A 15,973-nucleotide genomic window follows, 5' to 3' on the forward strand; every position below is an offset into this window, starting at 1 on the left:
CCCATGACTCCTTCGCCCCGGGGCAGCCGCTGCCAGAGGAGAGGCTGCCGGACACTGGTCAGGGGCGTCCCCTTCGCCGAGGTGGGGAGAGGCAGCCGGGCTATGCGTAGGGCTTTCCTGCGTGGGGGCACAGAGGTGCCTCGGGGGAGGGGCCCGGGGAGCGGGGGACAGAGTGAGGCCTTCCGCCATCTCTCTGCACCTCCTCAGACAAGCTCATTTTCCAGCCTTGCCCCTGTGTCCTCACCCAGGGCTGGGGGTGCAGCGCAAGCTCAGTGCCCCGCTCAGGCATGTTGTGGGGCCCCCCCGAAGAAGGCAGACCGGGGCCTGTGAGACCTCACCCTGGGTGGTTCCTTCTCGGTGGGCGGCCCAGCGCGGTGGCCGCGCACTCCTCTGCTACCGTCTCCCCACTCCACACAGCCCCCACCGTCCGTGGGTCGTGGGGAGGCGACTCGTTCCAACCGGCCCGCGAGAAAGCGGCCTCGCGCACGCCATCACGAGCACCGTGGCCCCTTTGTCTAGGACCCCCAACGTGGACCGACTGGCCAAGGAGGGAGTCAAGCTCACCCAGCACCTGGCCGCCTCCCCGCTGTGCACGCCGAGCAGGGCGGCCTTCATGACGGGCCGGTACCCCATCCGATCAGGTGACCGCCGCGCCCCGGGCCTTCCTGCTCCTCCTCCCCCTCCTCGTCCTCCCCCTCCGCGGGCAGCCTCCGGCGCCTGTCCCACGGCACCGGCCCTAACGTTGCTCCCCCCTGCTTCAGGGATGGCGTCTCAGACCCGCGTGGGAGTTTTCCTCTTCTCGGCCTCTTCCGGGGGCCTTCCCGGGAGCGAGGTGACGTTCGCCAAACTTCTGAAGAGCCAAGGCTACGCGACAGCTCTGATAGGTGGGCCAAGCTGCGGGGTGGGGGGAGGTGGGGCCTGGGCGGGCCAAGCGGGGTGGGCGAGGGGGCGCAGCCTTTCAGGGTTGACGTGGCCGAGGCCGTGCGCGCAAGTTTAAATAGGAGCGAAATGATGGCTGTTGTAAATGATATCCCAGCGCTCCCACCTGGGCTCCTGGAGCGCATAGGCATGTGTCATTGTGTACATGTGCGTTTATGCGTGTATGTTGGTGGAGACGCATGGGTGAACAGATGGCTACGTGGAAGACAGGTAGAGGGATAGGGGACAGGTAATGACAGGCACCCAGAAAATGGATGGACACATGGACGTGTGGGCAGATGGAGAGAGAGACGATGCGGGTGACAGAGAGAGACAAGGACATATAGATTAAGAGGTGAGGTGGATGGTGGATGGATGAATGGATGGAAGGATGGACAAACAGGGACATGGGAAGATAGATAAACAATAGGCACAGGGAGGAAGAGATCGGTGAAGAGAGGCAATGGATGATAGGTTGATGGACGAATAAGGCAGACAGATGGGAACGATGATACATAAAGATAGGACCGTCCCATGAAGCAGGCAAAACCGCATAGACCTACCATGCTATGGATGAAGATTTTCATTTGACTTTCTAATACTAAAATATGGTCATGTGATGATTTGTGTCGGGGGATATTGCCGTGTGGATTTTATTCCCTTGGTAACAATGACGCGTCCCCACCGTTGACGGATAACCTGGGTCCATGTTACGGATCCTGCAAACTCCGCTGGGAGCAGAAGTTTACCTTTTTGGCTTCTCGCACGTGCTGCTGTAAAACCAGCACCTTTTTTTTTTTTTTTTTTTTTTTTTTTTTGTGGTGAGGCACTCCGTCATTTAGTGGTATAATTAGCATTTTATAAGAAATGTTGATAGGTATTTAAAATAATTGCTGAGTTATGAGTAGGATCTCCTCATTCCCTCGGGGGGCAGTTCTATGAACAAGAATTCCTTTCCACTTTGAACATTCAAGGGACACAGTCCAGTCGGTTCCAAGACTGTCATTTTAAGGAAATGTGTTTCACAAAAAAAAAAAAAGGAACCTCTCTCAGAAGAACGTGTGTTCCTTCCCTGTAGTCCCATGTCCCGCTTGTTAACGACAGGGTCCGGCGGAGGTAAGGCTCGCTCCGTGAGGCTGGTGCGGTGCGCGGGCGTCTCGCGCAGCGCGGGCGCCATTTGAACCTCTCACCTGAAATGTCATGCAGCGTGCTGGGGGGTGATATTTGTATATTGCCGAAGGACACGCTTAGGATTCTATGATCAAAAGATTTCTATGGACTCAAAGGGGGCGTTATTGGTGCCGGAGCCCCTACGTGAGGTGTGGCCTCGTGTTTTGCTGTCGTTCTGTTTCCGGTCCCTACGTCCCTCCTTGTTTTGCAGTAGAGCGACTCGCTCATGCCCTTGGGTTTGTGCACAAGGAGGCAGACCATGCACAGGACGCCGGCTGAGCAGCAGGTGGAAAGCCCGTCCTCTCCCGGGTGTGGGCAGCCGAGGCCGCCGTGCGAGTCCGGGCGTCTCTGGGGACTGAGCGCGTGCCCCGTCTGTCTCCGCAGGGAAGTGGCACCTGGGAACGCACTGCCACAACAATAGCGACTTCTGCCACCACCCGTCCAGCCACGGCTTCGACTACTTCCACGGCATCCCCGTCACCAACCTGAGGGACTGCAAGCCGGGCCAGGGCAGCGTCTTCACCTCGGCCATCCGGAATCTGGTCTTCGTGCCCCTGCAGGTCATCGCGCTCACCCTGCTCACCCTGGCGGCCCTGCGCTGGCTGGGGCTGCTGCGCGTGCCCGGCCTCGTCTTCGCCTGCCTCCTCCTGCTGGCGGCCGCCCTCCTCGGCGCCCTGCTCTGCTTCCTGCACTACTTCCGGCCCCTCAACTGCTTCCTCCTGCGGGACCGCGACATCACCCAGCAGCCCCTGTCTTATGACAACCTGACGCAGAGGCTGACGGAGGACGCCGCCCAGTTCATCCGACGGTGGGTATCGCGGCTCGTCCTGCTCCCCCAGGGCGGGGTCAGAGCTCCTGCGCGGTCCGTCCATCCGTCCTTCCGTCCGTCCGAGGCCATGGGGGAAGTCTTCATGCGGTTCACGTTTTCTCCCTAAACCGCGTTGCAGGAAGTGAGCTCCGCTCAAGGACTGCCGCTTGAGGCGCTAGGCTGACGGGGGAAGACATGAATGACAGGGCAGCAGGCAAAGAGGCGCCGTCAGTTGGCGAAGCTCTCCCACCAGCCCAGCTGGGCCCGTGCCTGGGATTCCAGTGCATGTTTCCACGCTGAGCGGGGAAATGGTGTGGAATATACCGCCATGCACGCCACGATCCCTCACCGCCACTTCTGCCTTTTGGGTCACATTTATCTCAGGGAGATGCTTGTACTGCTAGAAAGGTATATGTTGAGCTCACCCTATGTTATAAAGTGCCTAGCAACTCAAGGGACAGGTCACCCCTCATGGCGGGAGCTCCCTGCTGCTGTTAACAGGGCGGAAGGAGCCGGAGAGACCCTAGGGAGGCCCGGCCGGCCGCCTGCAGGGCGCTGATCGCCATGGCGACGGAGGAGCGTCGTCGGGTATTCTGAAAAGACAAGGAAGGCTGTATAGGGACAGGGCATTTCGCAGGCTACTTTCATCCCCAAAGGAGTTTTGCTTTAGATTGAGCCAAGGCCACGTTTGACGCGACACAACAGCAGCAGGGAGGCGTGAGATGCTAGGCTAAGCTGCCCACGCCAAAAATGTCACGTCACCCTCAGCAGACAGCGGCGGACCTTGGTCATGCTGCTGGGCGAAGAGCTGAGCTGCACTGGCCCTTTCCGCCCTACGTCCATTGAAAGGGGTGCTGTGTTGCTGGCAAAAACGTGGATGTTGAAAGAAAGCACCCTGTTTTCCTCCGCAAAGAGACAGGCAGTCACCTGAACTGAAAAGTTCCACGAACAAGGATGGCAAGTATAGGCCGTCACGGAATTTGTACCGTTTAGGGAACCCAGTTATTGCATCCCAAAATCCGGGAAACGCACACGGTGCTGTGTGGCCCGGCCCCATTTACGTGCGCTGTGTCCACAGTCCACACGTGTGCGTGTGCATTTCACGAGGCTGCACAGAAAAGTGCCACCAACCCTGATCGTGTTCTGTGAAGCTTAATAGGGGGTATCTCTTGCATATTCAGCCCTGGGTTTTCTGGCAAACACATCCGAAACTGGGAAATGACATAGAATTCTATTTTCAGTGACTGATGTCCCAGAGGGGCAGGGTCTCCTTTCTCTGACCCTCGCAAACCTAGCCCTCTGCAAGGCCACCCAGACGCCTGGATTATGGGAAGGAGGGGTGACCGGGGTAGATAACACATCCATGGGGGGGTGACGCCCCCGGTGCAGGGTCACGGGAAAGAGACCCCCTAACCACGTTCGATGGTCTCTAGTTTTACTGTCTGTAAATGCGTCTTGCTACAAGCATTGCTTGTGCCATCCTGACGCCTGAAAGCTGTGACCGCTGCTCCGGGTGCACATCGGGAGGTGTGACCTTTTATCCTGCCCTCCTGCCTCTGCCATTGGGCACAGTCAGAGCCCTGAAAGGCGGGTGCGGGGCGCCTGCAACCGAGCCGCGTGGCTCCCCGCCGTGCCGCGGAGGAGTGGCCGTGGCGGACGCTGTGATTGGGCACAGAGCATCTTGTGAATAAAGGGGCCATGGAGCGACAGGGCCAGTTCCACTACGAGTTTAAGCCAGAAAGGACTAGGAGGCGTATGGATTTCAATTCACGGTGAGAAACGTACATTGGAGGAAACGTCGAGGGCAACAGCCAGGGTGACAGGTGCCCATTCCAAGGTGCAAAGGCTAATTAAAGAACTGCCTTGTTCAAGAACGGCTGGCACCGCTAGACTGGGGGATGGCCTTCGTGGGCCGGCGGGATGCGCACTGGGGGGTGGAGGGGTTCTCGGACGAGCCCCTCATTCCCGGCGGAGCAAGACGCAGCCGAGTCCAGTTACGGAGGGAGGCCTCTCTGTCACCGTAGGGAGGGGTCCATGTCCCCCGGCCTTTATCACTGAATAGGAGGAAGAGGGGGAGGAGGGGACGGAGAAGGAGGAGAACGAGGGAAGAGAAGAAGGAGGAGGAGGAGGGGAAGGGAGGGAGGAAAGAGGAGGAGCAGGAAAAAGAGGAAGCGGGGATAGGGGGAGAGACAAGAAGAATCCCTCATCCAGATTGTTGGAATTGTCCTCTAGTAAGTAAAACCAAGTGTGATTAATTGTCAGAGGCACTTTGGAAATTGATTTCCTATCACAACAATTTCAATCGTTTCTCATTTTACTGCCCCCGAAACACAGGGACCCTGTGGACCCTGTGCGTCTTTTTTTAAAACTTTCCTTGCAGGGGTCCGGTGTCTTCCACCATCCAGGTTAGGACGCTTAATGCATGAAAACAGGTAGTGATTTAAAAGCATAAGCGCCAAAGGCGTCCTCCCCTGCTGGTTCTGTGGAGGGGCGTGCGGATGAACTTGGGCACGTTAGTTCAAGTTCAGCATGGGCCTGGGGGTGGAGGGTAGTTTCAGGTGGTGTCCGTAGTGCGGCATCTTCGGCGTGTTCCGTGGTGGGCAGACGCCACACACAGTCATGCCGTGTCACGGCTCCTCAGGCAAAGCTGCCGCGGGGACGCTGCCAGAGCCCAGCGGGGGGCTCTGAGTACGGGGCCAGCATGGGGACCGGGCCCACCTGCTGTGGCGAGGAGGGCGTGGGCCAAGACCAAAATCAGGGGCACATTTCAAGTCTAGTGCGCACATTCTCGTTGCTGTCGGGAGGAGGTGGCTTTCGTCATTCCCTGCCTTCGAGATACTTCTTCCTTTTCCTATGGTCAGGAAAGTAACATGTGCTGCTCTAAAAAGTGAAAGCAGTATCCGCTGCGCTCATCCTGGGAGCACAGAGATGTAAGTGGCCTGGCCCAGCTCACGGTCTAGTGAGAGAGGGAATGCGCGCTCCCGGTGACGGGGTAGAGCGGCGAGTGTTGTGTTACACGTTGCATTCATCGACCCATCCAGCCATCTACTCATCTGCCCGTGCAACCATGCACCCATCCGTCCATCCATCCACCCATCTGCCCATCCATCCATTCATCCTCCATCCATTTATCCATATACCTACCCATCCACCCATCCATTCATCTATGACCCCATCCTCTATCCATTTATCCATATGCCCACCCATCCACGCACACTTCCTTCCATCCATCCACCCTTCCATCCTTCCACCCGTGCACCCATCCATCCCTTCCTGGGTGCACTCCTTCCGTTGGCAATATTATCGAGCACGTTGCGCAGGGCAGGCAGTGAGCTGTGCGTGTGCAGGTCACCTTTGGGACCAGATAGATAACACATCGCGACAGCGTCTGGAGTGCGTGAGGGTGCTAGCATGAGCACAAGGCTTGGCTGGCACTAGAGTGTTTTGTAGACGATGAGCCTGCAGCCTGGAGAGGCAGGGTGTCCACCCAAGTTCAAGGAGGCACTCGAAGGAGGAGCTAGAAGCAGGGTGAGAGGGAGGCATCGGGCGTGGGGACTGAGGCAGTGGCTCCCGGTGGGGTGCGTCTCCTCTGGGCATCACGACCTCTCGGGTGCATCTCCAAGAGCAGCAGCCTGCTGCACCGCAAAGTGGGCGCATGGCCTCTGCTCCCCAAAGGCACTCGCTCCCTATTCCCTTTTAGCAGGAAAGGGATCAACAGAGCTTCCCAGGCAAAGCTGCGGATTGAGCCTGTTGTATGGAACCAAAACACAGCGTTAAGTGCGTTTCTCAGAGGCCAACCAGATGTAGAGGAGACGTGTATGACTTCCTGATCCTTTTCCGCCAAATAGGACGTCACCCCCGGGGCCCCCAGCGGAACTGAACGTCGACAGGGACTTAGAACTCTTGATCCTCTGTGTGTCCTCACCAATTCCAACCGAGTAGATTTAGGTGAACTCTGAATTAAGAAAGGCCTTTGCAATACTGTGAAACTCTCTAGATTGTAGACTTGGGCCAGTTCAAAGAAGGTTCCATTTAGCTTCCCGAGTGTCAGTGTAGACAGTTGAGTGTTAATTCCGGGACATACGTTCTATAGTAAGAGGCTGCCATGTGGTAGAACAGAGAGTTGAATTCACATTAGAAAGATGTGGATATAAAAAGTGACAACTGAAGATACTGTCTTGGCTAGGTAGTTGGGGGGGGGGGCGTGTATTCCAAAGTGAACACTCTTTTGAAGCTGTTTGAATTCCTATTAATCACCACATAGACAGGGAAGAGTAGAATTCAGGGAAAAAAGCTATCCATTCTCCACTCCTGTGTGCTGCCATGGGAAAATGTCTCTAGAACATACCTACCATCTGCTGACTGTAGACAGTGACCGTGAGTCTCTCCCTAGAGATCCTATGGAGACTTCCTTCCCCCTCAATAAAACCCTCATTGTGCAGTGTGTTCTGAACGGTCAGGTAACATCGTGCATTAAGAGTTTGATCCTGAGCAGAAGAGTAGCCAATGTGTTGATGTGGCTCTTGGATATTTTTTTCCCCCAGGAACGCAGACACACCCTTCCTGCTCATGTTTTCCAGTCTTCAGGTGCACACCGCCCTCTTTTCGTCCACGGACTTTGCCGGGAAAAGCAAACACGGCCTTTACGGGGACGCGGCTGAGGAAATGGACTGGGGCGTCGGTACGTGTGTCTTTGTCTTCGCTGTGTCCTTAAGATGCGGCTGAGTCTGTTCCTCCTTCCAGCTGATTCCTCTGGATTTCCACCTCATTCCCCATGCCTTCCTAGACAGTAACTGTCCCCCAGGGAGGGTGACCCCGAAGCCATGAGATGGTGGCCCAGGGGTAGATACATCGCCGGGGAAGTCTGGGCCTACGGGCGGGCGATCAAAGAGGTGGAAAAAGAGGCCAAAGCGGGAGTCCTCACCATCACGCATTCTAGAAACAATGAAATGTGGCCCCACGCCGTCTTCCGCACAGTCGGGGAAGTGGTGGGTTTGGGGTCGAGGGGACTCCAGGGGCACCTTGTTCTCCACACCTTCTTCCCAAGACAAAGACCCTGCTTTAGACATGGGACATTTCTTTTTCACAAGTTCTGGGGAGACTTCTTATCCAAGCTTCTTTTTTATTTTTTGAAGAGCATGTCTTGTAGGAGGAACCATGGCCAAGCTTTGATTGCCTTCTGCAGGGCTGACAGGTCTTGGGCCAAGGCTGTCGTGCCCGGGAAGGGAGAAGCTGTGGGTGAAGCCAGGGCATGGAGAACGTGTGGGCTCTCAGCTTCCCATTGAGGCCCAGGCTACTGTATAAGATGTTGTCTCCTGTCAGCATCGCTGAGTCTCCCTGGCCAAAATGGTCCACAGGTCGCTAGTCCGCCGGCCAAGGTTTTTGTATAGTGGCTTTCTTTCCCGTTCTTTGTCTCTTGCTTTGCCTTGCTGGTCTCTTTGTGTACGACATGGATTGGTCTGAAGTTTTCAATCCAGCTGTTAGAGAAGTACTTGAACATCAGCACCTTGTTTTTGTTGTTGAGGGTAGTTTTTTTAAAAATTTCTATTGCTCACTCCCTGGGTCCACTCAGTGTTATTTCCTGTCAGCTTTAGTTTCAGGCGTCAGACCGTCACGTGCTTGTTGGTTTGCTTTCCGCAGCACATGGGAGGCGGTGATGCTTCCCTGCTCCCGGGGCTGCAAGAATGAGTTTTGCTGCTGCTTTTTTTTTTCTTTTCTTTTCTTTTTTCTTTTTTTTCTTTTCTTTGCTTTGTTTGAAATTTGGAAGGAGCACTGTCCCGAGAAACAAGAACACCGGACCCGTATCCTGACTGCGACCTCTGTCGTTAGCTATCTCTGTGAACTTGAGACACGTCTTAAATCGCTCGGCTTCTGGTCCATCACCTTTTCATGAGGAATTCAGATGAGGCAAGTTCTAAGTTTGTTTGTTTGTTTGTTTGTTTTCCGTACGGCTCTGTAATTCTATACAATAACAGAAATGAGCACAGATGAGGAATTCTAGGAAAAACAAACACAGAACAGTCCCTCTAGTGAGATTTATAAAAAGAACCCATTATCCTCACAGCCTCCACCTACCAGCCTGCTTGCTTTTCTTTTTCCTTCTTCACATGTTGTGTGTTGATCAGTGGACCTTTTCTACTCCTTTGTAGTGCAAATCGAGAGAATACAGGGTAGTGTGAACCAGTGGAATAGTTTATCTCTTTAATGAGTGTGATAGTCAAATGCAACAGGCTTCTTACACAACTCCAAGAACTTGGTTGGCTGACAAGCAAGCCCCTGCTGGTATAGGCACACATATACATTGTTTTATTTAATGATTTAATTTCCTTTAATTATGACGGCACATAGGCCTACTCTGACTTATCAAAAGTCTGACTTCCAATTATTTTCATTACCGGTCCCTCTGGACTAGAACAAAGAGTATTCTTCAGCCTTTGAGATCTGCGTTTGAGCCTCATCCGAGGTTAAGAGATGAGTGGTTTTCTTTTTGTTGTTTGGTTTTTTATTTGCCGAAAAGTACAGTCCTTCCCCTAAGCCAGGATGTTATTTGTCAGGACATCTCTGCGTGTTACAAATCCAGCACACGCGAGCGTGTTGAGGTTGGCTGCTTCCCTCTAAGAAGAGCGCTTCATTATTACCCAGCCGTGGACTGTAGCGTTCTGAATAATCACGAGAGAAAAAATCAAAGGAAGGCGTGGGCTGACAAAGAGACGCACCCCGCACCAGAGGCTGCTCACGCAGCAGCACTTGGCCGGGGAGAGCCGACGTCGGTCGCTGGGCGTGCTTTCTTTCAAGCGTGGTGGCGGCACCGTTACTACAGGCAGCATGGCTTCCCCCACGGCAAGGGTCTCTGCCCCCGTAGGGGCACATTCACGCCCAAAGAAACTTGGCTACTTCATTCTCTGCCGTGGCCCATCCCGGCCCACGCTGCGGTGGCTGAGCACCTTCTCTGGGCCATGTAACTGCGCCTGTCCTAGCGCAGGCGCAGCGGAGGAGAGACGGACCGCCCGGACGTGGTGCACGCGCCCTGGGAGGGCTGTGCCGTAAAGCCAGGCAGGGACGGCCCAAACCGAGCAGCGCCTCGCCCACGGCCGCCCAGGGAGTGGGAAAGGCCGCGCGTGTCACGCTGGCGTGCGGTCGGCTCTAGACCACGCGGAGGGTGCCGGTGCTTTCACTAGTTACGTTTTTTGGGATGCGGGCAGCGAGCCTAATGTATTTTGGACGGGAGATGCAATTATGATAATACTTCAGAAGACTTCTAGCTACTAAGGGATGTAAGATTCTTCCAGGAGACCTGGAAGGGGACAGACAGGGGCAAGTGGGTGTCCCGAGGGAGGTGCAGGTCAAGTGCTTGAGCAGCCTGGGAAGGGGCAGGGTGGCGAACGGGGGGCTGGTGGCCGCTGCCCACCTCCTCGTTTCTGCAGGGCGGCCAGACCACTGAAGCCTGCGGGCGGCCACGGGTCGTTGGAAAGTCTGCTGTTCAGTCCTGTTAACTCTACACCAGTGGGGCGTTGGGAAGGCGCAGACACATGAGACCGATCTTGCCAAATGCACACCAAGGATTTGGGGGCGCGTCATTCCAGCGGAAGGACATTAACCCGAGGCTGTGAATGAGTCGGGGGCGGGCAGAGGGAGCGGGCGGACAGGGAGACGCCATTCCCGCCCGCGGTGTGGCATCCGCGGCTGGGACGTGGCCACGGGCGGGGCTCCAGCTGCCGGGAGGAGTACGAGGGCAGCCAACATCTACGGAGCACCCGTGGCAGGGATGGGACCCGGGAAGGAACCTCCGTCGGAGCAGGATCGGGGTTAGACCGGCGCGTTCTGTGTCCTCCCACAAGAAACGCACGTCGTGGACGATAAGGCAAGAGCGGTGAGAGGGAACTGTGCTTCGGGCCTAACCTCCCGGCCGTACGAAGGGAACTTCCTGCCACTCTCGGTTTCGGGTCCAGTGGCTCCGGGAGGCGGGTGCGGTTCTTGCTTTCCAGCAAACACTGTGAGCGTGGACTTTTCGTCTCCCCCAATGTGAGACCAGACCGCCCCGAGCCTGTTCTCTGTATCTGTGAGTCGGTTTCTGGTTTCTTCGTGTGTTTACGTTGTTCTGTAGCATCCACATAGAAGCCAAATCAGATTATATTGAGTCCTAAAAAGGCCAGACATTTTTCTTTTTTCATTAAACCAAGAAAAAGCCTTGGTTGTCATTTATCAGGTGGGCTCAGCACATCTCCCGCAGCCCCATACGCCCAGCGTGCGTGACGTGACAGAGTTACAGCGGTGTGGCATCCGCGGTGGCCGAATCTCGCACGTGCTTGCCGCTGCTAACGCAACACTGAATTTAGCTTCACCACATGTATTTGAAAACCATTCACAGTGGTTCTTATTTTACAACGGAATTATTAGCGCTCAAGCCCCAAACAGGATTTTATTCTCACCCTGGTGCTTTTCTTCATGGAAATTTCTGAAGGGGATTTTTTGACTACGTTGCCTGGAAGAGAAACAGAGAGAGAGAGAGAGAGTCAGGCTCCATGTTCACGTGTCATTGGCTCAGAATGATGGATATCGGCTTTGGTCGGTCAGCCCCCTCCACGGCTGGGGGCCTCTCAGAAGCAGAGGGACGTGCATTTTGTTGGCCTGACACTGTACCTCGTGTCTGGGCAGCGGGCATCAGGCCAGGTCCTTTCTGCAAGGTCTCCGAGGACTTCACAAGAAAGAAGCCCCTCAAGCCCCCTTTTACCCAGAGGGCTGTGCCCCAGTGACCCCATCCGGGTGACCGGCACAGGTCTTCCTCCATGAGTGGCCCATGGTGATCAGATCTCACATGCGTGGCCACCAACGGACCTGCGTGGGGGCAGGGAGGGCGGCTCGGATCAGTCACGCTTCTTCCGGCAAGTTGGGTCCCTTCGCAGAGACAGTTAGGACGGGGCAGGGGGCCGGAACTGGCGTGTGGCCCCGTGCTGCCCGACGCTTCAGACACCAGTGCTAAGGCCGTGCTGATCTGTACTTTGAGAAGAGGGGGACGGAATAAGGGGTCGTCGGGAGACGTTTATCCCACGCTCTATTAATCGCGAGGGAGCAGTTGGCAGGCTGAGCTCTTTCTTCCACCCAGCAATCCCCTGTCGTCGTTCACAGGTATTACAGTACGGACTCTGTTCCCCTTCCGCTCTTGACCCATCCCCCATCCCGTCCTCTCTGGTAACCATCCCTCTGGTTGTGGTTCCTGAGAATTTGTTTTGTTGTGTTTGTGTGTTTGTTTTAGGTTCCACAGATACATGAAACCATTTGGTGTCTGTGTTTGTGCGCCCTCCTTCGCTTAGCACAATACCCTCCCGGACCATCCACATGGCCCCAAATGGCACCGTTTCACTCTTTTCGATCCCTGCACGACATTCTGTTTTATTCACGCACCGCGTCTCTAGCCACTCATCTACGGAGGGACACCTCGGTGTCTCCCAGGTCTTGGCTATGGTGACTAATGCTTCCGGGAACATAGGGCTGCCAATGTCTTTCATTTTCTTCAACTAAATACTCGGAAGCGGACTTGCTGGGTCGTGTGGTAGATCTAGTTTTAGCTTTTTCAGGAATCTCCATACTGCTTGGGAAGATGTCTTTGAGGACAGGACTCTACGAGTTATTTTATTTGCTCCCAAGCAGCACGAACAAAGTCAGGTGGGGCTGTGAAGTAGCGTACGTCCATAAGCCACTCTTCAGTGCGGCCTTCAGATCCTGTCCCCTTGTCCACGGGGAAGCCCAGCCACTTCCTGGCAGGCGCAAATGAAAAAGGAGCCGATCTCTAACCCCCGCGGTTTCTGGAGTTACCTGGGTGCTCGCTGAGCTTCACGCAGACCTTCCAGGACGCGGGCGCGGTCCTTGGCAGAAGGCACGTGCGTTGCGTCTCTTTCAGGGGAAGGTGGCTTCTGAATGTTACCAATTACTACCATTTTGAAACAAATGTTCAGTGACATTCCCGGCCCGAATCCCCCTTCAGTCATGGCGAAATGGGACCGTTGTCTGCATTCGCTTTTCCAGCTTCTAGAGGATCATTGGAGAAAGAACGGTTGTCATGATATTTTTTTCAGTCGGAAGTAAGACAGCAGCCAGGAGAGAACAAAAATGACAAAATTACAGCATGGGACGTCCTTGAACGTTAATCATCAGACGGCAGAGTTGCCTGTCAGAGAGCGTGGTCGGCTTTGCTGTTTTTTTCCTGCCACGATTCATCAGGAACAGCCACCTTAGAAATGCATTTATGCATCTGATTTGCGGCGAGTAAACAGGCCGTGCATTAGAAAGAAAACCTGCGGAACATAAGCTCCTTTGCCAATCCGTGAAGCCTTGGGCATGGACTTTGAGGACGAACATTTTGCTGTGTTTACATAACGTGACCTTTTGGCTTTGTTTGGAGCTGCCATTCAGGGAGGCTACCGGGAACGGAGACGTGCAAAGGGCATTTCAATTTATTTTCAAATACAAGGAGTTATCATACACACAAGTGATGTGCATGCTTCCTTGTTGGGAATGCTTTGTGCTTTATTCCGTCCCGGAACTTTAGACTCTTCCAGGCAGGCCTGGGGCCGGCGGAGATATCCTTGGTCAGGGAGGGTGGCCGTCCGTGAGACCTAGGAGAAACCGAGGGATTCTTTGGCCAGAGCAGTGCAGATGGACTCGTGACGGGAAGCGTCCCTGAGCCGGGGCGGCATCTACCCTGTCGAACACACATCTCTCTGCCGATGTCTTTGCACCGCACGACAATAATAATTTACTCGATGCTCCCGTTGCGCGTGTTCGTCGCGTGTGACCTTGTCCTGCCCGTGTGCCGAGTGCCCGCACAGCCGGCGGGAGGGTCCGCGTTCTCTGGGAAGACAGTCCCTTCGGTCGGTCCGACGGCAGTTGCTGCGGCGTGCCTGTCGAAGTGTTTCTGAATGCGCGTGACGGCCGCTCGCTCTCCGCCGCAGCCGGGCAGGTCCAGGTGGGGCCGGCCGTGCAGGTCCCTGGGAGGGGCCCCCTGTTCCCGTGGGCACTGCTGAGAATGGCCGCTGTGAGCGTTTCTGACCGGGGGCGACAGCAAGAGCGAACCTGTGGTTCAGGACGAAAGCGGGTTCCCACGGCCACAGGGCGCACAGAAACGAGGAGCTAGCTGCCTTAATCGCCCGCCTTCTCCTGCCTTCTATGGGCGTCAGTATTGAAGCCATTTTCTCTCTCTCTCTCTCTCTCTCTCTCTCTCTCTCTCGCTGCATGACCCCCGTTTGACCCCCGCGTGTGCCCACGGAGACGACACACCACGTACGCCCTGTGTCCGTCCCGGGCCCTGCTCGCCCCTGCGTTCACGTTCAACGTCCTGTTCCTACCGCTCAGTCCTGATCTTCAACAATTGCCTTTCTCCTCCATCCGCCTGTTCTGGGTGGTAAACGTTTGCTTCAGGCGCGCCCGTCTGGAAAGCTTCACCTAAACCAGGGTGTCTGCTAGGTCAACAGCAGCGCCGCAAGAGTGAAGGAAGCACGCATCCTGTACGGTTCTCTTTCTCTTCGCTTTGGTTTTTCTTTTTTTAATGTGCATTTCTGCTAAAGACGTGTTTGTGACAAAATAGTTCATCTTCCACAGAAACAGGGTTTTGCAGCCTTAGCCTGCAGATGGGAACAGCACGTAGTAACAGACTGAGGAGGATCGGGAGACAGCGCGCGGGGCCAAGGCGGAGCCAAACTTCTTGCTGTGATGTGTATTTGGAAACTCATTGTGGAGAATATCGATTGGGGCGCCGTAAATTAATTGAGTTTATAAATCATTCACCTCTGGGTTCCACCGAACTCTGTAACAATGTGACCATTTTTACGAAGCCCGAAGCTTCCTTTCATGGTCGTGAGCCGGCTTCAGATATTATTGTACCTTGCATTTCCATCTCAAAGTAAAATGAATCGTTTTTTTAACACTTTCCGAAATTATTTCCAGACAGAAGATAGCATCATGAATTATCAAAGAGTCATTAATTCGGCCAGTATTAATAAGCGATCTGGCAGTATTTTAATAATACGACTCATCACAACAACTCTCTACCGCAATAATAGTTCAACATTTAGTGACTCAAAGGAGAGAAACCGGAAAAGCCTTGGGTATATCCTGGCCGCTTAAAGGCACAGTGTGCGTGCGTTATTTCGTTCACTCTGCATGACTGGGCCAGGGTATGCTCAGGCTCTAGCCTGCAGCCGGGAGAGGGATGCTGGGGACAGAAGCCACCTTCCTGTCATCCCTCAGCAAGTGCCAATGCAAATGGCCTATGTGCTACAGTGCATCGTCTTGCTCCTCCTTTTTTTTTTTAGCTGGCGGGAACACGTTGCAAGCGTTTGATTTCCAATGCCTCCTTAGACCTTGGTGGCCAGCTGGCACCAGAACAGTGACACCGTGCACCGCATGCACTGCCACATTTGGATTAGAGCCAAGCGTGCGTCGTCTGTGTAACTATTACAGGGTTGGGTGTGCTTTTCCCTAAAAATATCTTGCAGTGAAATAACACACGAAGAGTCGTAACAAACAGCACCCCCCGCCCCTCCCCGTGCACACCCACCCCCCGCCCCCATCAGCCAGCACATCATTTGCGCCTCTTGTCCAACTTACAGAATCCAGACAAATCATCCAAGCTTGGGACTTTGCCTGGGGGTTGCAGACTAGTTTCCTTTTATGGAGCAGCTTTGGAACCAGGTTTTATGCACTAGATAAGTGAGACGCTTCCAAATGTCCCGCCTGCGTGGTGCCTGGAGCTCCATGGCTTGCAGAGGACAAAGGCGGACGTGGACCAGCGCTTGGCCGTCGGCCATCTCTTTTTGGCGAGGGGGGGCTGCGGAATCACGTGGGCCTGCATCGCGTGAGCCTTGCTTCCTGTGGGCCACACGCAGTCCGCTTGTCCGTGGAGAGGCCTGCTTTGCTGCGAGGGCTGTTGGGGGTGCCCCTCACACTACCCACGGCAGCAGAGAATCGCCGTGCGCGGGCCCGCGCCCGCGGTTTCTCCGGCCGCTCAGTGACGAGGGGCTCAGGAGAGCACCGAGCTTGGGTCACAGAGAGTCAACTCCAGGTGCTGGGCGCGCAGTGCGA

General features: G+C 55.0%; 1 protein-coding gene across 2 annotated transcripts in view; it reads left to right on the plus strand.

Moving 5' to 3' along the window:
* Positions 1–15,973, plus strand: part of STS (steroid sulfatase) — a 77,608-nt gene that overhangs the window by 42,284 nt on the left and 19,351 nt on the right. For both annotated transcript variants that reach the window (XM_054581027.1, XM_054581028.1), the window contains exons 3-6: positions 520–641; positions 762–884; positions 2,473–2,896; positions 7,441–7,577. In XM_054581027.1, coding sequence (XP_054437002.1) covers positions 520–641; positions 762–884; positions 2,473–2,896; positions 7,441–7,577 — 806 coding nt within the window. The remainder of the gene's footprint in view (positions 1–519; positions 642–761; positions 885–2,472; positions 2,897–7,440; positions 7,578–15,973) is intronic.

Source organism: Pteronotus mesoamericanus, unplaced genomic scaffold (assembly GCF_021234165.1).
Source record: "Pteronotus mesoamericanus isolate MK-2021 breed Mesoamerican mustached bat unplaced genomic scaffold, CSHL_Meso_final contig_65, whole genome shotgun sequence".
NCBI classification, from domain to species: Eukaryota; Metazoa; Chordata; class Mammalia; order Chiroptera; family Mormoopidae; genus Pteronotus; species Pteronotus mesoamericanus.